At 44.7% G+C, this 25405-nt stretch overlaps 1 protein-coding gene across 3 annotated transcripts in view; it reads left to right on the top strand.

The window, feature by feature from the left end:
• The window catches only part of ZFYVE28 (zinc finger FYVE-type containing 28), a 629789-nt gene that overhangs the window by 589919 nt on the left and 14465 nt on the right, over nucleotides 1-25405 (top strand). For all 3 annotated transcript variants that reach the window (XM_029592250.1, XM_029592232.1, XM_029592241.1), the window contains one exon: nucleotides 15311-15415. In XM_029592250.1, coding sequence (XP_029448110.1) covers nucleotides 15311-15415 — 105 coding nt within the window. The remainder of the gene's footprint in view (nucleotides 1-15310; nucleotides 15416-25405) is intronic.

The raw sequence follows: 25405 nt of genomic DNA on the forward strand, positions 1-25405 counted from the left end.
CTATTGCCAAGTAACCCCACCACCAACTGGTTCTGAGTCCATCTGTCTACACTAAGGAAAATGAAATTATCAGGTAAGTAATTTCTCCATTACCTCTCTCACCAAATCATGCGTTCCACTAAGAATTAAATCTAAAATAGCTCCCTCTCTTGTTGGTTCCTGAACCAATTGCTTCATGAAGCAGTCATTTATTACATCCAGGAACTTTCTCTAGCAAGTCCCGATGTTACATTTACCCAGTCAATACTGGGGTAATTGAAATCTGCCATTATTATTGCACGGCCAAATTGGTTACCTTCCCTGATTTCTCTTAGCATTTCATCATCTGTCTGACCATTTTGTTCAGGGACGGTAGTATACTCCTATCACTATACTCATACCCAACACACATGGGGATTCTACTGAGCATTTAGTCTCTTGTATAATCTTTATCCTGTTGGACTCTATACCCTCCCGGACATAAAGTGCCACACCCCCCCCAAGTTGATCCTCCCTATCATTGCGATATAATTTGTACCCTGATATAGCACTGTCCCATTGGTTATCCTCTTTCCACTAGGTCTCTCTGATACCAATTATGTCAATCTCGACATTTACTACTATACACTCTAGCTCTCCCATCTTATTTCTTAGACTTATGACATTGGCATACAGACACTGGGCTTCTCTCCCCTCTGTGTGTCCCTTCTTGCTTTGGCATGGATTTGCTGTTCAATGGCATGCAATTGGCCTGTGTTCTTAAAAAAAACAAAAACAAAAACACCTTTTCAACTTATGGGGCATTTGCATACCATTAGTTTACTGAATACCATGAGACTGAGTTTCTACCACATGAGTAAAGTAAAACTCATACTACAATTTTGCTCCAGTTTTAGCGCAGGTTTTATTACATTGGCCCAAATATGATGTGTTGAAGATGGCTTCATGGTAACTGGCAGGTGAATGGTTAACACAGCACCAGCCAGGGGCCAAGAAAAGCCCCTGGAAGGAGGCCATGTTCTAGGTGCAACCACGCCAGTAGAAGGCATGCTAGCTTGAAGATATGGTGGAAGACCAAGGGGCATGCACTGCAGGGAGCCACAACTGGTAATAGGGTAGCCTAGCTTGAAGACACGGCAGGAGCAAGAAGGGCATGTACTGGGTGCAGTCACAGCAACAGAGTGTTCTAGTTTGGAAACATGGGTGCCCAATGGCAACAGGATCTAATATCAAACTAATATCAGCAACTAATATCAAAGGGTACAACGAGCAGCTGAGGGTCAGACACAGGTAAATGGCTTGAGTATCTAAAAAGTAAATGTTCAAATATCTGAGTGAATGATCAAGGGAAGATGGCAGGTGAGACAGTCATGTCTGCCTATATTATCTGCGTACTACTGTCTATAAATATCCTTTTTTTTTTTTCACTTTTAACCTTATCACATGATCACAGCCTACTAAAGCAGTGTTTTTCCCAACCGGTGCACCACAGAAAAGTCACAACTGCTTGATGCTCCTTTCCAGGGCAGCATTTGGGCTCTGTTCTCAGCACCTTGCAGCAACAAGAGACATCAATGGTGGCTGTTAAACTAGTCAGAGGTACTTTCTGAGAACATGTGTAATTACGCATGCCTCCTCTTCCTAGCTCCAGCATGAGCCCCAGAGTATGGTGATTAATGAGCAGCATGCAGGGCATGGATAGCTAGGACCCGCTTTGTGTAGTGCACACAGCCCCTCCTCACCTTCGAGTCCTTGAAGCCTCTGTCTCATCCCCAGACTGAGTGAGACAGTGTGTGTGCACCGAGTACTGGATGTGGCTCACTTTGAGTGTTGAAAGCAGCAGCAGTGGTGGCGCGCTGGCAGCTGCATGCACAGCCAAGGTAATTAAGCTGGCTGGCTGCCCGCACCATAGTGATTTCTCCCTTCTCCATTTGTATTTAACAGGAGCGGGTTCCTCAGGATGGTTTCATGTCTGACTCTGCCTGCTTTCTCTCCTTTTGTTTTAAAATTTGAAAAAGAGACAGTTTGAGCTTTTTAATACTTTCCTAACACTTCCTTTGGCCATATAAGTCCTCTCTATGTCTTTAATACCTGCGGTCCATGCAGGTTAGTGTGTGTCACAGCATTTTTGTTAATAATATTGTAATCTGGATGCGAAAAGGTTGGGAAACACTGAGTAGAGGATTCCTGCACTACACATAACCTTGAAGATTACACCCCAGTTACTCGTATGTAAATTTAGCCCTGGTGAATCTTATACATGCCTTTTTATAATGGACCAGAAGGCAATCTGCCGTGTAACGGGTGAAAGTTCCTATCTGAATGTGAATGCATTTTTCAACATAGTTTTTCTAAATGCACATATCCTTATGATACACAAAAGGATCTGGGCATGCTTTGCAATTAGAGTTTTCCATGTAGGTCTGTTACTTCAGAAATAATCGCTTTTTATGTGTACCTATGAAACATTAACATCCAAACACTTCATATATTAGGTGTAAGAGTGTTCTTCAAACACTCTTACACCTAATATTCACACCTTCTCTCTCACCCCCCCCCCCCCCCCCGCAGACCTGGGGTCACCTAACCTGGCTCTTCAATTACTCCTACCCCTATATTCACACAACCACCCTCACCCCCCCCCCCCCCAACTCCTAACCTCTCCCCTTCCCTCTCCCCCCACCTATTTTCCACCTCCTTTTTACCCCTCCCTCTACTTTAATCCTCTTCTCCACCCATACCTCCCATAATTTTATCAGGACTACATATTGTATATAAAAAATTTGTATATAAAAAATTTGGTTCCCAATCACGTGTATATATACCTCCTTTAATTGTGGATACCCCCCTATATATCAGAATCTCCCCCCCCCCCCCCGTTTAGATAACCTCTTTCACGTATCCCACTTTGATAATTTTACTTATATAATCTAATCTGTTATTTGTATGTTCTGAATGTTCCTTATTTAATTATGCAATAATTGTAAAGCCTGTTGCTAAGTTCTGTTCTATGTAAACCGACGAGATGTTCCCAACATTCGTCGGTATATAAAAGTTATTAAATAAATAAAAATAAATCCATCCAGTGAATCATCTTGCAATTCAGATAAGCTTGTGCATATGAAAAGAAAGTTTCATGTTTTGTCGCTTTCTAGAAACAAAATGAAAGTTTAGTTGGAAACTTGTGATTTGCATGTTTTTTCATTCGCTAAAGTAAAATTTATATACTGTGAAAAAGATATTAGCTGTCTTTAGTATGGAACAGTCTTCTTGGGATACTGCCTGCTGAACAACAAACTCGCTCGCTGATGTACTCTCTGCCTATTTAAAAGTCCAAGTCTGCATCCACTTAGAGTGTACATTCCAAAAAGAACAATAGTGGTAGTAAAATCATGCAGCTACCTTTATTGAAAGCCTCACTTGCTAAAAAGCTCTCAGCCAGTCAGCAGACTGAAGCCCTGACATATCCACAGCTAAAGTGAAAGCAAAATGCTGTACAGGGCTATTGCCTGCTGACCGTCTGAAAACCTTTTTTTCTAAGCGAGGCTTTTTAAATTGAGATGAATGTTAATTAAAGATTTGTATAATTTTTTTGCTACCTGTATTGCTATCTTTAAAGTGAACACTCTTAAATGAATACATTACTTGCTGCTCTGCAATTTAAAAAAAAAAATTGAGGCAAAGGAGCTGTTGCATAGGGTGTTTGCCAAAGATAAGATGAATGTTTTTGGAAGATAGGGGGCACTGTTCCCACACTCAGCTTAAATCCCTCCCAAACACACAATTGCTCTTTGTCCTCGTCTGTCTAAAACATTGCAGGCATGTTCAAAACTCATGGGCTCACACATTTCCTAGCTGCTCATCTCATGCATTGCAAGATCAGCAGCCAGTAAGTGCCGGCCCACAAGTTTTCAAATTCTTTGCAGTGCTGCCAGAAGAGACAAGCAGTCAGCTTTGCAGCTTCAATTAAGGGCCCCTGTTGCCATCACTAAAGTGGCTGACAGTCATCTCGCTCCCCCCTCCAACATACACCCAACTTTGCAACTTCGATACCACTGCACCTGCTTCGAGTGTTCTCTCCAATGCAGCCAACAGTGAGGCTGGCCTTTATAGTACCACACTACCTTCTTTACCATGCTGCCTGATTTGGTATGCCAGCCCTACCACCCTTTGGAGCCTGCCTTCTGCTCCATCAGATGAAGCCCATTGATGGCTCTGTTCTGTTGCTGCTATCTTTCTACTGGGCCTCTTGCCCAAAGCTGTGCTCCAACACAGGATTTGTCTTCCAACACCAGGATAAAAGTAAACATCAGGCTGGGATGGTCCTGAACCTTGCTGACAACTTAATTTAGCTCTTAAAGGGGCCACAATGAGTAAAAACACATCTGAACACAACTTTGTCAGTAGGCAAAGGGTGGTGGAAGGTTCCCCCGCCAGTCTCCTATCACTCCCATTATTCATTTATTTATTTAGTTGTTTATTTAAAGGTTTTTATATACCTATAACCGTTTGCACATCGTATCTGTTTACATGGAACAGTGTAGTTAGATAATGAGTAACAGTTACATGGAACAATTGGTTACATAATATGATAAGATATCGTACATAACTATAAGCATAGTAGTAACTATAAACATAGTAACTAATAACTATAAACATAGTGATAATTAAACGTGAATGATGTCATGGTTTCAAGTGAAGAATCTAGCAATTAACATGCAGGGGCTTCAGAGCGGTATACAATTAACTTAAGTTGGGTTAAAGTAAGAGGAAGCGAGGGCTGGGAGGATGGGGATAAAATCAAAGTAAAAGAGGGAGAATGTAGGGGGAGAGGGAAGGCGTGGATGGGAGTAAGAGGGGTGATGGGGGGGCATTAGGGGAAGGCTTGTTTGAAGAGCCAGGTTTTTTAATTTTTTTTTTTTTTTTAATTTTTGTGTGCGAGGTTTAATGCAGAGGTCAGGAGGCATTGCATTCCAGTTTAAGGGACCTGCTATTGAGAGTGCTCGGTCCCTTGTGGAGGAGCGTTGTGTGTTTTTAGGAGAGGGTATGTGAAGGGTTCCTTTATAGGCTGATCTGGTTGGTCTATTGGATGCATTGAAATGGAGGGAGTCGTTTAGCCAGTTGATGTTCTGGTTGTGTATGGTCTTGTGTATAAGGGAAAGGCTCTTGTAGAGAATTCTGGAGGAGATAGGGAGCCAGTGGAGGTCTCTTAGGATGGGAGTGATGTGGTCTTTTCTACATGTGTTGGTGAGTATTCTGGCAGCCGTATTCTGTAACATTTGGAGGGGTTTGATGGTAGCGGAGGGGAGGCCTAGGAGGAGGAAGTTACAGTAGTCGATTTTGGAGAAAATTATGGTCTGAAAGACAATGCGAAAGCCATTGAAATGTAGGAGGGGTCTTAGTTTCTTTAAGACATGGAGTTTGAAGAAGCATTCCTTCAAGGTGGATTTTATGAAAGTTTTTAAGTTCAATTGGTTGTCGATGGTGATGCCAAGATTTCGTACATGTTGTGAGATGGAAGGGGCGAGGTGTTAGAGAATGTGGGGTTAGCAGTTGGTGGATTGTGAGAAATGATGAGTTCTGTTTTGTTGATGGAGTTGATGCATTTGTCCCAGATCTTTAATGAATTGGCTATTGAGTCAGTGATGGGGATAAGAATTTGGACGTCGTCCGCGTATATGAAATGAATGAGGCCTAAGTTAGATCGGAGATGGCAGAAGAGTAACATGTAGATATTGAAGAGGGTAGATGATAGAGCGGAGCCTTGGGGTACACCTCGGGTTAGGTTGATGTGATCAGATTCACTATTGCCCAGTTTGACCTTGAAGTGTCTATTTTCAAGATAGGATTCAAACCAGCGGCATGCAGTTCCTGTTATACCTATATCAGTGAATTGGTTTAATAGAATTTTGTGACTGATTGTGTTGAACGCGGATGAGATGTCAAGCATTGCAAAGGGGTAGGAGTGTCCGTTGCCAATGCCTTTGAGTATGGTGTCGGTGAGTGATATTAGGAGTGTTTCTGTGCTGAAGAATTTACGGAAGCCAAACTGAGACGGGGATAGAATATTGTGTGTATCTAAGAATTCGGAGAGGTGGAGGTTGACTACCTTTTCTGTGATTTTTGGCTAGGAAAGGGAGGTTTGAGATTGGATGATAGTTATTTAGGATGGTTTTAACAATTGCTTGTTTAAGGGTGGTGGGTACGTTACCATGGGTGAGGGGAGCAGTTGATGATCTCAGAAAGGGGGTTTAGCTATTAGGTTGGGAACGGTTAGTAGCATTTTGGTCGGGATGGTGTCAGAAGGGTGTGTAGAGGGTTTGATTTTCTTTAATAGGGATTCTATTTCAGATGAAGATGTGGTTTCGAGGCAGTCAAGGCTGGCCGTAGTGTTTGTGGGGAGGGCATTGGAGAAGGAGGTGTCAGGGGGAAAATTTACTGTAAGCTTGGAGATTTTGTTGTGGAAGAAAAGTGCTAGGTTGTCACATTTGCTTTTGGAGTCAGATTCTGAACTGTGGGAGGGGGCGGTTTTAGTAAGGTCGGATATGAAGGAGAAGAGGGCATTGGCATATGAATTTTGAGGGTGTATTTTGAGGGTGTAGAAATCACGTTTTGTTTTAAGGATGGTAATCCTATAGGCATACATGGATGTCTTGTATGAGGCAAGCTATGTGGGAGAGGGATGTTTTCGCCATTTTCTTTCTTTGATTCTCAGGTTATTTTTGAGTTTTTTTAGTTCAGGTGAAAGCCATGCTTTTTTGTTGCTGTGGGAAGGGTTTATATTTTTTGTTGTGAGCGGGCAGATTTTGTCAGCAATGTCTTTAGTGGTATTGTTCCATGAGGAGAGTGCTGATTCTGGGTTTGTTAGATCAATTTCGTTGAAGATGTCAGGGCAGGATGCGATTAGGTCCTCTTTGGAGTAAGGTTTTCAGAATTGGAATGTATGTTTGTGTGGGGGAGGGGTGGATGCTATTTTCTTTATAGAGAGGGTTGTGTTTATAAGTGTGTGGTCAGACCAGGGTACTGGGGAGCAGGATGGGGTTTCGGTGGTGTGTATGTTCAAGTTTGTGAAGATAAGGTCTAATGTGTGGCCTGCTTTATAGGTTGGTTGGTTTATAATTTGTTTGAAACCCATAGTGACAAGTGAGGAGAGGAAGGCTTCACATGCGGGAGATGGTGGGCAGGTGTCAACATGGAGGTTGAAGTCACAGAGTATGATGGTGGGTATGTTGAGATCTAAGTTATCTACAGTGAATTCAATGAGGGGGGAGGCATTGCGTTTAAGTAGACCGGGGGGGGGGGGGGTGTATATTAGGCATACTTGAAGTAGTGGGGATTTAAAGAAGCCAATTTCATATTTGGGGGATATATTGCAGCTTGTGAGGTTAGTTTAAGGTCTTTTTTGGCAAAGAGGAGTAGACTGCCTCCTCTTTTTTTGGGTCTGGGTATCGAGCAGATGTCGTATAGATGTGAGGGTAATTGGTTTAGTAATGCTACATCTGTGTGTTTAAGCCAGGTTTCTATAATTGCACAGATGTCAGGCTTTGAGTCAAGCAGGATGTCGTTGAGTATGGGAGTTTTTTTCACAAGGGATTGAACATTGAAGAGTGTCAGGGTGAATAGTGTGAGGCCTAAGAGCTGTGTAAGGGGGAATGTCATGATAGGAATTAGGGATCTAGGGTGATGGGGTAGTATGGGTAACGTGGGTTTTCTGTGGTTGCGATAGAGATATTTAATGATGGGTATGGGGAGAGGTTGCATCTTTGTATGGTTGCAGGGGGTGGAAAGGGGAGGTGAGTGGAGGGTGTAGCAGGGTAGGTATAGTTTAATGAGGAAAGGTGGGGTCGATGTGATAGGAATGGGGTGAGAGGCTGTTAGGGGGTGGAGCGCTGGGTTGGCTTATGTCGAGGTTCAGAGCAGGGAGGAATGAAAGGTTTTGTAAAGGGTAAAGATAGGTGGTTAGGTCTCGACTGGTTCCAGATTGATAAAGGGTGGATGAGATCAGAGTTCTAGTTTGGAGGATGGAAAATATGAAAATGTGTAAAGGTGTAAAGGTGGGGCAAGGTGTATGAGGGGTGAGCAGTAGTTATTCCAGGTAGGGCTGGGAGAGAGAAAGTGATGGCATGTTGAGACAGGGGGACTGTGTGGGTATCTGTAGGGTTAGAGAGAATTGATATGAGAGGCTGTTGGTGCAGCTCTTGTAGGGGAGGATAACGGTACAGAGTGACAAGGTGCTGCAGGGCGGAAGTGATGATTGAGGCTAGGTTGTCGGAGATGAAGATTGGGCAGCAATTAAGTGGCGGCACTAAGGGGCGCACAAAGGGGCAGGCCTCTTTGGTCGCGCTCCTTAGGCACGCGACGCCTGCGGTCGGGGCCTGCCTTTTAAAAGGTTTGTGGTGGGCCGGAAGGACGTCGGGGGGAGGGGGGGCGGTCCTCTCGTGGAGAGAGGGCCGGCCTTGCCTGTTGGTGCTCCCAGGTGGTCGCGGTGTGCATTGGGCTGATGGTGTGCTCCTGACCACGATGGGTCTGCGCCGATCACGCGGAGCAGTGACTGTGGAGGACGGTCGAGGGAGCCGGCGGAGAGGGACGCCTTCAGCCGGGGGTCTGCCTTTTAAGAGGTTCGTGGTGGGCCGGAAGGACGTCAGAGGGTGGGCGGTCCTCTCGTGAAAAGAGTGCCGGCCTTGCCTGTTGGTGCTCCCGGGCGGTCGCGGTGTGCGTCGGGCCAATGGCGTGGAGGTGGGAGAAATAGCACAGCTCTTGTGCTATTTCTCCCACCTCCCCTTATTGCTAGTTGTTGACTTAGATTATTTTATTTAGATATTTGTCCTCCTGGGTCAGAAAACATACTTATTTAATATATTATTAAATAAGTATGCTTTCCTAGCGTGTAGACAGATGGACTCAGGACCAGTGGGCTATGCTCCCCTACCAGCAGATGGATACTGAGCAAACTGACATCACAGTATATATAACCTTGCAGTGACCCCAGCCTGCCAGTATTCTTTGTCTCCAGCAGATGATGGACGTGCATCTCCCTATGGGGATTGCTTTGGGTTTTTTGAGAGGAGAAAATTGAAATTTGAATTAAGGAAAAGAAAGCCCTGCTCTCCTATGGTGATACCAGAAGTTCCCTCCCCCAGTAGAGAATTCCTGAGGTGATTTCCGTGGTACCTCAGAGGTGTGCCTTGGTCTGGTAGCTGGGTTTCCCGGCATGGACTTGGCTGCTAGATCACCTGAAAGGCAGTGGGTGCAGATGCCCTCTCCCCCTACAGCCAGAAACTGTCTCTATAATCAGCTGGTAAGCGCTGAATCAGATAAGGTTTAAAAAAAAAAAAAAGAGGAGAGGTTTACCTTCCAAAACAGAGAAAATTAGAGGGGTTTAAGGACTTCCTCTGGTCTCCATGCTTGGCGCAGCATCCCAACGTTTGTTCCCACTCCCGTTGAGGTTGGGGAACTGAGTAGCCTGGCAGGTTGAGCATCCCTGGTGGGCTAGGTCCTGTAGTAAGGCTTTTGGATTGCACACCGCATAGTAGGCCGCAGTGATATTTTAACATGTTCCTATGCATGTTTTGCTGCCCTCTACAGCCTGTCGGTCTGTGCACACATTGTGTGCTCTGTTTTGGGCATGCCCATTCCACGCACACATTTTTGAACTGGTTTAAACACTTTCACTTGGTGCACAAGTAAGTGCCTGGCAGCACTTACTTCTCCAGCGCTTAATTTTTGTGCGCATATATTTTTGAGTGCAAGCTATTCAGACGCACGTTTACTGACACAATGGCATTGGTAAACAAACAGCTTAAACGCCTTTCTCTTTGTATTGCCTGTCATATTAGGGCTTCTCAGCCTGACTTGTCTTCTAGCACGTCAGCGCTGTTTCGATGCTCAGGGAGAGTTGTCTTCCTCGGATTTTGCTAAGCCTGACTCCTCACATTCTGATGATGGGATGGCTTTGGGTGGAGGGATGCCAGACCTTGGTTCTCCCTTGACTGGCTCCTCCGCAGGAGAGGGCAGTTGTATGGGCCCTGCTCGTGCTCCTTGATCTGGATCCAGCTGCTTTTTCTCGGGTGGAATTGTTTCAAGGCTTACAAATTTTTCTTTAGGCTGACCTGACAGGCTTCACCCAATCCTGTCAGGTCGGACCTTCAGCTGGTGGCTCCTCCCTCTTCCAGTCCTATGCTAAAACGCCAGAGCTCACCTCTCTCCCTGCAGGTATTCCCGACAGGAACCCGGAGGGCACTGATGATGAGAGAGATCCTGATTCCCTGGAAAATGGGGAAATTTCTCCGGGACTTGAACCGTATCGAACTATGTTGAGGTTCTTTCTTAGAGATGAACAACTGGCCCTGATTTCCCAGACTTTGAAACAACTGGGTGTTACTAGTATGGATACCATGTCGAAGCCGAAGAAGAATCCCATTTTGGTTTCCTTGAGTAAAGCCTCTTGTTTTTTTCCCTGTGATGGATGCCATTCATGAATTGATTGTTCTTCAATGGGATGCCCCGGAGGCAGGTTTTAAAGGGAGTCGGATGCTGGAAGGCCAGGAAGGCATTTGCATTTTCCCAAAGTGGATGCACTGGGTATGTGCCGTCTCTAAGCGGACAACTATCCCCTTGGAGGGAGGAGCGGCCCTGAAGGATGTGCATGATAGGAAGATTGAAGCTATCCCTTAAGCAAGATCACTTCCTGTTGCATCCTAGTGGTGTGATATTGTCTGCTTCTCTCTCAGGAGTTTGATGATTCTGGAGGTAATTCCAGAGCGGTTATGGATCCTGCTGCCGCCTTTTTAGCAGACGCAGGCTGTGATTTGGTCCATACCTCGGCCAGAGGAGTGGCTTCAGTGATAGCGGCCAGGCGTCAGCTCTAGTTGCGAAATTGGTTAGCTGATGCAGCCTCCAAAGCTAATCTCACAAAGATGCCCTTTAAAGGCTTGCTCTTGTTTGTGAGCGCGTTGGAGAAACTGGCCAGTAAGTGGGGCAAATCTCTGATTCCTTGGTTGCCAGAAGATAAGATGCAATTGCAGAACCCCTTTGGCATGAGGGTTCATCTCCAGGTTTCCAAGCTGTTTCGTCCCTACAGAGGGCCAACCTTTCAGAGGACTTGGCCTTTCAGTAGGTCTCAGGCCTTTCGTCCCAGAGAGTTTGAGAGGAGCAGGCTCGGGTGGCGGACCTCTCTGAGCTTCGCAATGAAGGTTTGTTGACCCAGCTTTGGGAACAAGAGATAAGGTTTTATCAGAGGTGGGCTGAGATCACTTCAGACCGGTGGGTCCTGGAGGTGGTACGAGAAGGATATGTGCTGGAATTTTGCAGTATTTCTCAAGATGTGTTCATGGTGTCCCCTTGCCACTCTCCACAAAAGAAGCAGGCAGTGGATTTTACGCTTCAAAGGCTCCTCAGGCTCAGGGCTGTGGTTCTGGTGTCCATGTCTCAAGAAAGTATGTGGCGATATTACATTTATTTTGTTGTGCCCAAGAAGGAGGGTTCTTTTCGTCCCATCCTGGATCTCAAAAGGGTCAACCATCATTTGAAGGTGACTCATTTTTGCATGGAAACCTCACACTCCATGGTAATGGCAGTGCAGTCGGGGGAATTTCTGACCCCCGATCTGTCCAAGGCCTACTTCCATATTCCCATCCATTTTGAACACTGTTTTCTACATTTTGCAGTGTTAGGGCACCATTTTCAGTTTCGGGTACTGCCCTTTGGTCTAGCCACCACCCCCGTGATGTCCCCCCCCCCCAAGTGGGGGCCTTGAGAAGAGCGAGATCCTGGTGCACCCGTACTTGGAGAACTGGCTAATTCAAGCCATGTCTCAGGAAGAGAGCCGCCTGGTGACACACAATGTGGCCTCCTTGTTGCAGGAGCTTGGTTGGATGGTGAACCTGGTCAAGAGCAGTCTTAAGCAATCCCAGTCGGAGTATCTGGGGGTTCGGTTTGACACAGGACAGGACAAAGTTTTCTTGCCAGAAGTTCGGATTCAGAAATTGATGTCTCAGCTGCATCAGTTGGTGAGCCCTATTCGCCCAATGGTGTGATCCTATCTACAGTTGCTCAGCTTGATGGCAGCAACCCTGGAATTGGTGCCGTGGGCAAGGATGCATATGCATCCTCTTCAGTGCTCTCTGTTGTCTTGTTGGAACCCGCAGTCTCAGGACTATTCGGTTCAGCTCATTTATCAATGGAAATCTGCTCTCGCCTCCAGTGGTGGTTACAGGAGGCTCATCTGAGAAAGGGAGTTTCCTTGTCCTTGCTGACCTGGTTGGTATCATGACAAATGCAAGTCTCCAGGGTTGGGGGGCTCACTATCAAGAGCTGGCAGCCTAAGGGCATTGGAATGCCGAAGAATCCTGCTGGAACAGCAATCGCTTGGAAGCCCAGGCACTCCGGTTGGCATGCTTGCAGTTCAGCCACAGGCCGCAGGGTCAAGCAGTCTGCGTGATGTTCGACAGTGCGCCAACAGTGGCCTATATCAACCACCAGGAAGAAACCAAGAGCCAGCAGGTATCTCTGGAAATAGACCAGCTTCTGGAATGGGTGGAAGGACATCTACGGATTATCTCGGCCTCTCACATTGCAGGAATCAACAATGTAAGAGCAGACTTTCTCAGCAGGGAGAGCCTGGACCCAGGAGAATGGGTATTGTCAGTCGAGGCATTTCAGCTGATTATGGATCACTGGGGCCTTCAGTTCCTAGACCTGCTGGCGACTTCTCCCAATGCAAATGTTCCTTGATTCTATGGTTGCAGGGGAGATCTGAGGTCCCTGGGCATAGATGCTCTTGTACAGGTCTGGCCAGAAGACAGATTGCTTTATGCCTTTCCTACGTGGCCATTTCTGGGCAGGATGATTCGCAAAATTGAAGGCCACAGGAGGCTAGTACTCCTGATGGTACCAGACTGGCCCATGTGGTATGTGAATTTCTGGAAACTCCTGGTGGAAACACCCCCCCCCCCCTTTATCTTCTGCCAAACATGGATCTGTTACAGCAGGGTCCAGTTCTTTATGGGGATCCGACTCTGTTCTGTCTTATGGTTTAGCCTTTGAGAGGGTTTGCCTGTTGAAGTGTAGTTTTTCCTCTGGATTGCCACCTTACTCCGTGCTCGCAAGTTCTCCACTTCCTTAGCTTATGTGCGGGTTTGGAGAGTTTTTGAGGCCTAGTTTGAGGAGCTTGGTGTTCTTCTTCATTCAGTAAATACCCCACTCATTCTGGAATTTTTACAGGATGGGTTGAATAAAGAATTAGTTCTTAATTCGTTGAAGGTGCAGCTTGTGGCTCTTGCCTGTTTCAGAGACCCGGTGAATGGTGTTTCCTTGTCATCTCATCCTGATGGGACTTGTTTTTGAAGGGAGTAAAGCATCTTAGGTCTCCCTTGAGGTTACTGATTCCCTTGTAGAGTCATAACTTGGTGCTGGATTTTTTGGCAGGTTCTGTTCTGACTACTGCGTGACCTTCCCTTGCGGTTGTTGACCTTGAAGCAGTATTCCTGGTGGCTATATGTTCTGTGCGTCGAATTTCTGAGCTGCTGGCCTTGGCTTTCTGGGAGCCATTCCTTCGGGTGACTCCAAGGGCGTCCTTCTTGCCCAAAGTGATGTCGGACTTTCATTTGATTAGTCCATCTCCTTGCCATCCCTGGATAAAGTCATGGATGCAGAGAAATATAGCCTCCTTGTCATGTGATATCTGGAGGTTTCTGAACCTTTCCGGAATATGGATATTCTGTTTGTCCTCCATGATGGAAGTAAGCAGGGTGTTTCAGCTTCGCCGGCTACAATAGCTTGTTGGATTAAGGAGGTGGTCACGGCCGTGTATGTGGATGCTGAGAAGCTGTTACCCACTCAGGTTCAGGTTCATTCTGCTAGGACTTAGGCGGAGGTTTGATTGTTGTCTCCTTTCGATATCTGCCGAGCTGTGACGTGGTCCTCCTTACACACTTTTTCCAGGTTTTATCGTGTATATGTACAGGCCCGGGAGGACGCAGCCTTTGCACATGCGGTGTTGACTGGACCGCGGGCAGCCTCCCACCCTGTTAGGGAGTGGCTTTGGTACATCCCACTGGTCCTGAGTCCATCTGTCTACACCGCTAAGAAATGGAGAAATTACTTACCTGATAATTTAATTTTCCTTAGTGTAGACCGATGGACTCAGCTTCCCGCCCTCAGCTGCCATTTGAGTCTGTCAATAGTCGTCCTGTGGGGCTCTGGATCCCAAGGGATTACTGGTAAGTGTTCATCCAGTCCCTAGATTGGGGTAATTAGAATCTTACGTGAGTTCAGTGTTTCTTGTTGGTTTAGTACAGTTCTGGTTGCCTGTTTTTAATCATGTTTTTAAGCAAGTTTTTTGCTAGTCTTTCCATAGTTGCTTTTGAAGAGAATACTAGCAAGCTGTTGTCACTGCATGGCTATGTATACTGTGACGTCAGCTTGCTCCATCTCCATCTGCTTGCAGGGGAACATAACTCACTGATCCCGAGTCCATCTGTCTACTCTAAGGAAAATGAAATTATCAGGTAAGTAATTTCTCCATTTCTGACCCTAGAAGCACAAATTTCTAAATAAAATAATCTGTCAGCCACTGGCAATAAGGGGAGGTGGGAGAAATAGCACATGAAGGGATTGATGGGAGATTGGCAGGGGAGCCTTACACCGCTCTGTGCTTACTGAAAAAGTTGTGTTCAATAGTGATGCGCAACCCCACAAAAAAAAAAAAACAAACTACAGGAAACCTTGGTCCCTAGTTTTTGGTAACATGGAGCAAGACATCTTTCTATTTAAAAAAAAAAAAAAAAAAAAAAAAAAAAAAAAGTGTTTACCTCATTGTCTCAGACAAATTTTTGTGTCATTGCTTATTTTCACACACAGTGCCAGATGGTAAAGTGATCTCCTTCAGCCAGCTGCAACATTTTGTTGGCTGGCAGTATATTTTGATTTGTGCTTTACCTGTCCTTAATATATTGCAGACATTATCAGTTTATAGTTTTCTGTTTTGCGGTACACACAGAATCCTAGGCACAGGAGAAAGAATAGAAATATACCAGTTATATAACAGTCCTGGTTTTTCAGCATGAAGCGTTTTAGATTAATAGTCCTTTAGAAATAGGACTACACATCAAAGTGCTAAGTGAGGGGAATTAAGTAACAAAATATAAATCAACTCCAATATCCCTGATGCAGTGGCTAACAAGTCTTAGTAGAAAGCCCAACTCCATTGTCCCCAAGTTGCAAAAACGTAGGATATGATACAGCAGATAAGCACCATAAAGGCCCATGCAGTCTAGCCATCAAGATGAATTTAAGAGAAGGTGTTTTAATTTAATATTTTGCTCTTTTCCAGTTAACCAGGGCTTAAGAAGTGCGGTGCTGGAGGACTGTGCTCTGTGCCAGGAAACCATTTCTTCCTCAGAACTTGCAGCAAAGGCCAGAGATGGGGAGTTTGAAGGTATTTCACCATTAATTTTGCACAAAAGAATGACATCTCAGATTCAAGAAGTTCAAGCACAACTACTTCTTAAGTACTTTCCCCTTTTATGAATTTAGGGCGGGTGAAATGCCCCATGTTCAGAGCACTGGAAGCTGAAGTTCTCATTTTCTCCAAAAAAGCAGTGCAAGCTACTTCACACTACAGTATCAGCATGCCTCAAGTTGTCTTTTTTTTTTTTTTTTTTTTTTTTTAAGAGAGGTCACCTTTGAGTGAGAGTTGTGCTGCTTTCAGGTTCATGCAGTCATTAATCTGTCTTGTGAGTGTGCCAGTTTCTGGTACTAAAGAGATGGGATTTACAAGAAAAATAACCCTCTTGCCCCTTCCCCGGCACTTTCCTGAAAAGAGAGACTGAATGTCCTTTTATATATTTACAGTGCATGGTGGTAAAAGATAAGAGCATAAGAAATTAGACCAGGGTCCATTGACCCAATATTCTGTTTCCGACAGTGGCCAGTCCGGGTTACAAGTACCTGTCAGATCCCAAAGAGCTGTATATTTCTTGTATATCACTCCAAGGATTAAGCTAAGTCTTCCTGACTAATAACTATTTATGGACTTTTTCTTCAGGAGCTAGTCCAGATCACTTTTGAACCCCACTATGTTAGCTGCCTTGACCACATCATCTGGCAACAAATTTCATAGTTTAATTGTGCACGGGGCACAGAAAAATCTATCTTGACTTCTTAGAAACAGAGAGTTAAGAGTAAGACACAAGTGACAAAGAAGCTGTTAGCTTTTGTCTTCTTCCTTTCCAGTTTGTTTGAAGAAAGTTTCCTCTTACATTGTATTTACAGAAAATGTAGACTAGTTTTTTTTTGTGGTGTCATTAATTTCATGTGGTTTGACTTCATTTTTTATTTTACTTTTTTTTGTTGTGCTCACAGGTTCTTCCTGCTCCTTTGGGCTACTAGCTCAATCAGAACTTGCCCCATTTGTGGTTCTAGCATCTTGAATCTTCAGGTTTCTCCCTATTTGTAGTCCCTCCTCAATTTGTCTGAAAGGGAAGTGGTCTGTCTGAAAGGTAAAGGGCCTGGAGCGTCCCATTAGGCGAACACCTAGGGTGCTGACCATTAGGGGGAGCTGAAGAGCAGCTATGTGAGGGTAGGAGCAGTGCCCATCCTGCTCGCAGCCGAGAAGAGCAAACACTCGGTGGGCCGTGAGCGGCATCTCAGTGAATGAGTTCAGGACTGGGGGGAAGGTGGTGGCGGGCGCAAGGCAGACAGTTCGCCTGGGGCGCTTAACACCCTTGCACCGGCCCTGTAGCTATAGCTTTACAGGAACTTTGAGACGCCTGTTATAGCATTCTGCCCATCTGTCTTTATGATGTATTCATTTGAGAAGGTCAACATGCAGCTGTATCACCTTGGGCTCAGACCCTGCCGGATCTTAAATCTGAATTGGCTTTGGCCAATAATTGGTTGTGAGACCTCCAAGGAACACTTGATGCTGCAGCAGTAGGTGTTGTTGAATCAGTTTTGGGGTGGGGTGGTGCAGAGAAGGGTATCTGGGCAAAATGAAATTCTACTCATCTTTGAACGGCAGCAGAGTGTTGGTTTGGTAGGCTGGAGCTTTGCCCTTGAGCCATAGGCCAGCTCAAATGAACTGCAGTAGAGCAACCCAGAGAGGTGTGTATATTGTCTGAAGCCCAGAGCTATAGCCAGGAGTGGGGGATTGCTGGGAAGGACGCACAGTTCATGCAACTTGAGGGCTGTGAGGCATGCGATGGAGCCCAAAGTAGGAGATACACCGCCTGCCCCCGCCTTCCCCCCCCCCCCCCCCGTACTTCCCAACTTGGCTGAGTAGATTCTGACCTGAATTGGACCTTCGTGCTAAGCTTTGAACAACTGCTAAAGACTGAACCTGCTGTGTTTCCAGCATAAAGGAAGCTTACATGTTGGAGGTGAAAGTGTTTTGTTTAACAATAAATGCTGAATTTAACCTGCAAGCGTTGTGCTTAATGTTTCCAGGCTGAGAACCTAGCAAAGTGGAATGGGCATTTTCTCCTTTACCGGTATTGCATCAATGGCTTAGCATGGCATAAGGGGCAATTATGCTGCCAAGAGTGCTGCTTTTTGAATGATACTAATGATGCTTTTCTGGATACTAAAGATTGAGTCAGTTGTAGCACTGATAAAGTAAAAGAGCATTAAAAGAAATCTGAACGTTTTCCATAGTGGCTTCTGTGCTGTAGCACAGTTTACCTGTGGATATTCGGCAGGAAACCAACTATTTTCCTTGTAGGAAAAAAAATAGTGAAGATTTACCAGATCGCTCTTCATGTTTCAGTGGATATTTATTTGTATTCTTTGGTAAAATTCAATAAAGATATTTACAAAAATAAAGCGAAGACTTGAGTTTTTTTCCTGTCAATCCTTTTTCCATAGTTTGGATAGATGTGGTAGCTGGATTAGGACTTGGTTATGGCTGTCTGTAATTTTCCAGGCTGATTGATTATAAGTGCTATTGCATTTGTTCACCTGATGTTTGTAACAGTTCAGTGGTAGTTTTTGCTGGTATTTACACCTATTCTGCTGATGTCTATAACTATATGGTAGTAGCTTGCTGGCTTCTTTTATTATTTTGTTATTCTTTTGTTGGATTTCTTGTAGTTTTTGTTAAATTTTGTGTACCAACTTGACCAGTTGTCTTGACTGGGAAGGCAGTTTAGAAATATATGTAAATAATAACTTTGTGATAAATAGCTGTAGTTTACAATCATAGATACCAGAGAAAGTATCTGTATTTTTTTTTATCTGAATAGTTCACACCATACTAGAAGACTTAAAGGAAAACAAATACATCCCATAGCAGCTGATGACTTATGAAGCTCCTGATGCAGCTCTAGCCTCAGGACGTCTAGCAGTGCCACCATGACTGACAAAAGGTGTCCATAAAACATCCACATCTGACATTGCCCATGTTTTGAGAGAGCATCTGGGTCAGGGGATTATATCATACTGAAAACTTTATCCAAAGACACAACGGGAACTGTTGGAAAGCGGCATACTCTTCTTTAGGGATGTGCATACATTGCATTCGGGATTCGTATTCGTCGGGGGGCAGATACGTTGCATTTGGCAAGGGGACCCCCCGATATGTTTATACGTTAATTCTTATTCATTTCCCGGCTAAAATTAAATTAACTACAACCCCCCACCCTCCTGACCCCCCCAAGACTTACCAAAACTCCCTGGTGGTTTAGCGGGAGTCCGGGAGCAATCTCTTGCACACAGGCCGTCGGCTGCCAGTAATCAAAATGGCGCCGATAGCCTTTGCCTTTACTATGTCACAGGGGCTACCGGTGCCATTGGTCAGCCCCTGTCACATGGTAGGAGCACAAGATGGCGCCGGCCATCCAATCTAAAACTCCAATAGGGCAAAACAAGGTTTGGTCAAATGTGGTCCAGATCTAAGAGTCGCCTCCAAAATTTCAGTTCCAGGATGGATACCAGTATTTCATCACTACCATTGTCACCTCCAAGGTAGCTGGAGACAAGAAGAAAAAAACCCCTACCAGCTGTCACTACCACTGCTCACAGTTTGAACAGTGCATTCCTTGGATGAGCTGCCAATCTGTGGAACATGTGCTAATTAAAACAGAGCAATGACCTACGGTGTCGATGGCGATGCTTTTCCCCGACGATCTCCTCGGTCCTTTTCCTGAGGAGGAACGGCGGGGGGTTGGCCATGGAAGAAGTTTTTAGACCTGATTCTGACAAGTGTCAGAGATAATCTAGAAATTTCCTGGTGGAACAAGTGAAAGGATCAAGGGACAGGGAAGAACACCATGACTTAAACCTGTTCCATTTGTAAAAATAAGATTTTCTCGTGGAAGGCTCACGCCGCACGAATTTTCAAAGGGGCCCGGCCATGCGCGTAAACCCCGGTACGTGCACAAGTGCTAGGCCTCTTCAGTGGGGAGGGGAGTGGGAGGGGCAGGGGGCGGGCCGGGACAGCGCCATCGTATGCTGTCCTGATGATTCGTGCATCGGCCAGCAACTTACTTCAACTCCGGCAGTGAAGTAAGTTGCGAAACAAAAAAAAAAAATCGGTAAGGTTTAGGGGTGGGGAGGAGAGGGGAAGAAGGAGGCAGTTTAGGTAGGGGGTAGGGAAGTTCCCTCTGTGTGCTCCTTAATTGGAGCAGATTGGGAGGGAACTGGGGAAGGCCCGATTCCTGTTTGGAAATTGCAAAGGTTCGCCCCCCCCACCCCCTCGTGCATGCCGCCCGCACATGCACGCGCGGATTGCAAAATCCGGTGTACGTGTGCACGCGGCCACCCAATTTTATAATGTGTGCAGATGTTATAAAATTGGTGCGTCCATGTGCGCCCGCCGGGAACCACACGCATCTTTTAAAATCTACCCCCCAGTCAGTTATACTGCGGCAAGTCAGCTATTTAGATAGCCAAAGTATTCAAGCCCAACATTTCTCAAATACATCCACAGTGGCCACATACAGCCATCAATCTTTTTTTTCTGTGACCAAAGATATGCACCCACTGTTGGAGCATTACCATCCACCCTATCCAGCTTTCTGGCTATGGGCTCCCTGCTCAATTGTAGCTGTTGCTTCTGTGGCTTTTGAGTTTGTCACCTGGTGCCTGAACTCTTGTTCTTTTTCTTGTGAGAATAGCTCATGAGCATGGAGCAGCACCATAGAAGTGATAACAGTTGGGCACGGAGCCAGTGGGCAGAAACAGGGACGGATTGACCTATCGGGGGATCGGGCTTCCCCCGGTGGGCCGGTCACTCCTGTCACGTAATTTTTTTTTTTTTCTATTATAAAGTTTCCAACCAAAGTATTAGGGGGCGCCGCGAGCAGTGGTATCCCAAGGGGAGCCAATGCCCCCGGGCGCAAGGAGGCTCATGCGGCCACTGAGCAGCGACACGTATATAGCAGGCAGATCAACAGGGCCGTGGTGAGGCTCACGTCACCACGGCCCGAAGAAAAAGATCGCGTTTAAACGCGCTGATGCTCCTCCTCCTTCCTGCCTGTGCGGCCCCGGAAGTAAACGTTGCCGGAGCCGCGTGGGCAGGAAGGAGGAGGAGCATCAATGCGTGCAGAAGAGGAGCAGCGCTTACGGGCCAAGAAGAGGAAGAGGCCCGGTAGCAGGACCGCCGTGGCCCGAGAAGATCAGGGCCGCTGAAGAACCCATCCTGCGGCGACCCGCGAAGAGGAGGTACAGAGGTGAGAGAGAGGCTGAGGGTCTGTAGAGGGGGGATGTGTGTATGAGATGAGTTGAGAGATTGTGTGTGGGAGTGAGGATCTGAATGTTTGCAGAGACAGCATATGAGAGCCTGTGTGTGTGTGAGAGACAGCATGTGCCAGTGAGAGCCTGTGTGTATGAATGATTGTATGAGAGACAGCATGTGCCAGTGAGAGCCTGTGTATATGAATGATTGTATGAGAGACAGCATGTGCCAGTGAGAGTGTGTGTGTGTGTGAGAGAGAGAGAGAAATGCATGTGAGAATGAGAACCTGACTGTGTGTTTGAGGGAAGAAGATGGAGAGAAAAGAAATAGAAAAAAAGACAATATAAAAGGAATTGGCAAAAAAATAAGAAAGGGAAGGTGGAAGAAAAAAAGCCTGTGACCAACCGATTAGAAAACTAAGATCAGCCAGCAAAGGTAAAAAATAAATAAATTACTTTTTAGTGATTGGCACATGTAATCTTTGGGAATGTGTAAGAATAGCACTTTCTCTATGCGGATCTCACAATGTACGAGATCAGCATGGAGAAAGTGGAAGCCCACGGGCCTGCACAGAGGAGACAGCAGAATGGGCTTCAGTGTCAGTAGCAGCAATCGGCGCCTCCCCAATAGCCATGCGGCATCAGTGACAGTGACAGTGGCAGCAGAGGCATGAGAGAGGTTCTGAGGTTGTTGGCAAAAGAAAGAGAGGGGGATCTGCCTTTAGTGTGTGCATGTGTATGAATGGGACTCTGCCATGGGAGTGTGAATGCATGGGTGCCTGCCCTGGGGGTCTGTGTGTGTGAGAATGAATGTGTGCATGCCTGGGGGATGTGGAAGAAGTGGTGTGAAAATGAATGGGAGCCTGCCTGGGGGTCAGTATGTGAGTGTGAGAGCATGAGTGTGTATGAGAAAATCCAAGGGAGAGTAAGAGTTTGTGTGTGTGTGTGGGGGGGGGGGGGTGTGTGGAGGGGGAGAGAGTGTCTTAGAGCCTGAGAGTGTGTCAGTGTCTGTGAGAGCGAGAGGTTATGGTGGATATAAGAGCATGAATGTGTATATATGTGACAGTGTATGTGTGAGAGAGAATGGACATGTGAATATGTGTGAGAGAGAGAGGATAACCTCCTAATCCTCGACAATATCAGGGTGACTGGAAATAAAGAGCTCCCACGTATGGACAGCAGGGGCTTTTTAAAATCCTTATTAGTTTTAATTATTGAATGTTATTTGATATATGTGCTGTTTGGAAATATTTTTAGTGTTTGGGACATTGTAAAAAATGTATATGATTTTAATTAATAGAAATTCTATTTATCAGTAGTTTTAAAATATTCTTTTATTATGGTTTTACTATTATAACTGATGCTTTATGTTTCTTGATTTTATTTGTTTTATGAGGAATGGTGGTTCTATTTTTCTATTGTTAATACACGGAGTCTGGCTTCTTGGAGTTTCCATTTCAGTTTTTGTCATTTGTGCTCCTTCATTTTGTATTCTGTATTTGGTGAGAGTTTGTGTTCTGCATGCAAAGACTGAGATGAAGCATTCTTTTAGCATGTGGTTTCTCTGTAGGGATCTGTAGTAGCTTGGCCTGATCTGTTTTCCTGATAGGAGGTATATTGATATTTTAGATTCTGGTGTAATATTTGTGGTATTCTTTTTCATAGGTGGGGTTGTTATTCTTTGAGTGTTGGCAAATAGTACTGTGTTGATATGGGAGGACCATACCGAAATATAGGGGTGTGTACATATATATGTTAATTATATATGTAAATTATATTGTGTATGTAATTGGGTACCCATGGGCCTGTATGGAGAAAAATCCCCCGGGCCACTATTTTCCCACAATCCACCCCTGGGCAGAAAGGATTCTTGGCAAGGTCCTGAAGGCAGAAGAAGACCACTAGAGGCAGCATGAGTCTTGATGCACTTTTCTCATCCCCTTCTGCCGTCACCAGCATGAAAAAGGGGAGGTATATTTCGCACTTCTCCTCAGGCTAGTAGAGGGTTGGGCGAGTGTATGGGAGGAAATGCATGTATTGTATGGGAGATGCAGGTTCAGGGGCAGATGAGTGCATTAGGAAGGATTATCTAGGGGGTGGGGGGTTGGAAGTAGTTTGGGAAGGGGCTGAATGTACCATAAGAGGCTTAGGGGAAGGGAGAATACATCAGAAAGGAGTTGAGACAGTACGTTGGGAGAAAAAAGTTTAAAAGTGGCTGCCAAATAAATATAGTGTTTGTGAAAACCCCTGAGCTAGGCTGCCACATGTGCAAAAGCTTCTTGCTGCTCTGCTATATATCAGCCAGGCAGCAGGTTACAGCTGTGGCTGCCTGCTCAGGAAGAGATTGAGACTCGGGGCTTTGTAATGCATCATGGCTGTCCTTTCCGCTGATTCAGCTGTGAATGAAGGGGAAGGGCCTCTTGTCAGAATCCTCTTGACTTCTGCCTTCTCTGTTTGAGACTGTGAGGGATGAATGAGATTGAGGATCCCTGATGGAGAAAGCAGGCTGAAAAGGGGAATATTTCCTAGTCCTCCCTACAAAAATGTACTTTGCCTACCCAGTTTAACACTTCACTGGCTACCATTTATTAATGGCTATGGGTTGTTTGGTAACCTATATGAAATATGTTGGTGATAAGAGCACAGTTTCCAATAAACTTTTGTCCACATCGCTAAAATCATCACACCTGGCACCAATTGGCCCTTTAATTGACAGTATCAGCAAGGTTTGAATAGGCCTGGAAACTGAGCTATCATCTCACTCTCTAGATGTATGGGACTTGAGCTACTACTGACTGCATGTGCTGCAGATAAATGAAAAACTCTGGTTTTGAGTACTTTAGACTTTCAGAAGCACTGAAGAATTTGAGGTTTTAAAAAAAAGTGACCACTTATAAAAAGGATTGTGTGTGAATATGCAATCATTTCTTCCAAATTTGCATGATAAAAATGTTGCCTGTTTATTTGCTTGCAGGCTAAAGTAATGTTTTAAAAAGTATTACTAATATATATATAGTGTTGCCTATAACTAAACTTTTTCTCGAGACAAGAAGGTGCCAAGATAGTGAAGAATTGCTCAGTAATTTATAATTTCAATTTGATTTCCCGCAACTTATCAAAAATATCCCTGAGCCGATTACATTAAAAAAAACAGTACATACAATAAAATTAAAATTACATCCTTGCAGGCAATATAACATAATCAGTGTCAACATATTCAGTTGTATGAAACCATCCTCACCCCTCCACCCAAAAACTTACCCCTCTCCCTCGTCATAACCCCACAATCAGTCCTTACAATTCCCTTCTAATCTCTTCCATCACTTACCATCCCTCCCACAACTTGATTTCTCCCCTGCCTCCACCTTTATCTACTACCTCCCACCCCTTTATTCTCATATTTCCTTATAAAAAAAAAATTGGTGGGGGGGGGGGAGATTTTGACCTTTTTTTCTGAAGGTTATAAAATTCAGTTCCAGCTGAATCTTCAGCGAAGCAGAGTTCCATAAATTTGACTCAGAGCAAGACAGCCATATTTTTGTGCAGTGCAGCTGCACTTCTGTGAATCCTGGCAATTCCAATAGAGCTTATTGCGATGACCAAAATGATCTCTGGGACTCATGAAAAGACTATAAGTCCGGTAAATAAAGTGGTTTGGCTGAACACAAACATTTAAAAATTAATACCATAAACTTTAAATTGGACACTCTGTTCCCATTAGGAGCCTTGCAGTGATTGAAGTATAAAAGTAACATCATCTGAACTCTTCTATTTTTTTTTTTTTTTTACTTGTTATACGTGCTGCTGCGTTCTGAACTAGTTATATTCATCTGAATTCAATCCCTGGAAACCTCTGATAAAGGGGTTAAAATAGTCTACCTTCCCCAACATAAGAGCATGTGTGACCCTCATCAAATCTTTCTTTTCCAATATAGCTCATAGTTGGCGAATATATATTAGTAATAAATGTAGAATTAGAAAACGTACAGAGAAGGGCAACCAAAATGATAAAAGGGATGGAACTATTCCCCTTTGATGAAAGATTAAAGAGATTAGGACTCTTCAGCCTGGAGAAGAGACAGCTGAGAGGAGATATGATGTAGGTCTATAAAATCAGTGGAGTGGAACGAGAAAACGTTAATCAGTTGTTTACTCTTAAAAAGTACAAAGACTAGGGGGAAAGCACAATGAAGTTACTAGGTAATACATTTAAAACAAATAAGAGAAAATAATGTTTTACTCAACGTGTAATTCAGCTCTGGAATTCATTGCCAGAGGATGTGGTGAAAGCTATTAGTGTAGCTGCATGAAAAAAAAAGGTGTGGATGAGTTCCTTGAGGAAATTTCATAAACCATTATGAAGGTGGAGTTGCAGAAATCCACTTCTTATCCCTGGGATAAACAGCATGGTATTTGTCTACCCCTTAGGATTCTGCTAGGTACTTGTGAACAGGATTGGCCATTTTGACCCATTATGGCAAATTTTATGTATTTATGCAATGTACTTCTAACCATTTGAGATATCTGGGTATCCATCAGGAGCTGGTAGTCTAAATAGACACCCAAACTATGCACTACCTCCTTCAGCTGCAACTTTTGCCCTAAAATTGAGAGGTTTATAGTCCACTCATTTTTTTCTGCTTATCCAAAACAGTTTTCTTAACTGTCTTTATGTCAGTTGACTTAGTGTACTATCAAAATGAAACAAAGGGAGCAATTTAGAACCCTATAATTACCCCCTTTTATAGAAAGAGGC

The sequence above is a fragment of the Rhinatrema bivittatum genome, chromosome 1, assembly GCF_901001135.1.
Source record: "Rhinatrema bivittatum chromosome 1, aRhiBiv1.1, whole genome shotgun sequence".
Lineage (NCBI taxonomy): Eukaryota > Metazoa > Chordata > Amphibia > Gymnophiona > Rhinatrematidae > Rhinatrema > Rhinatrema bivittatum.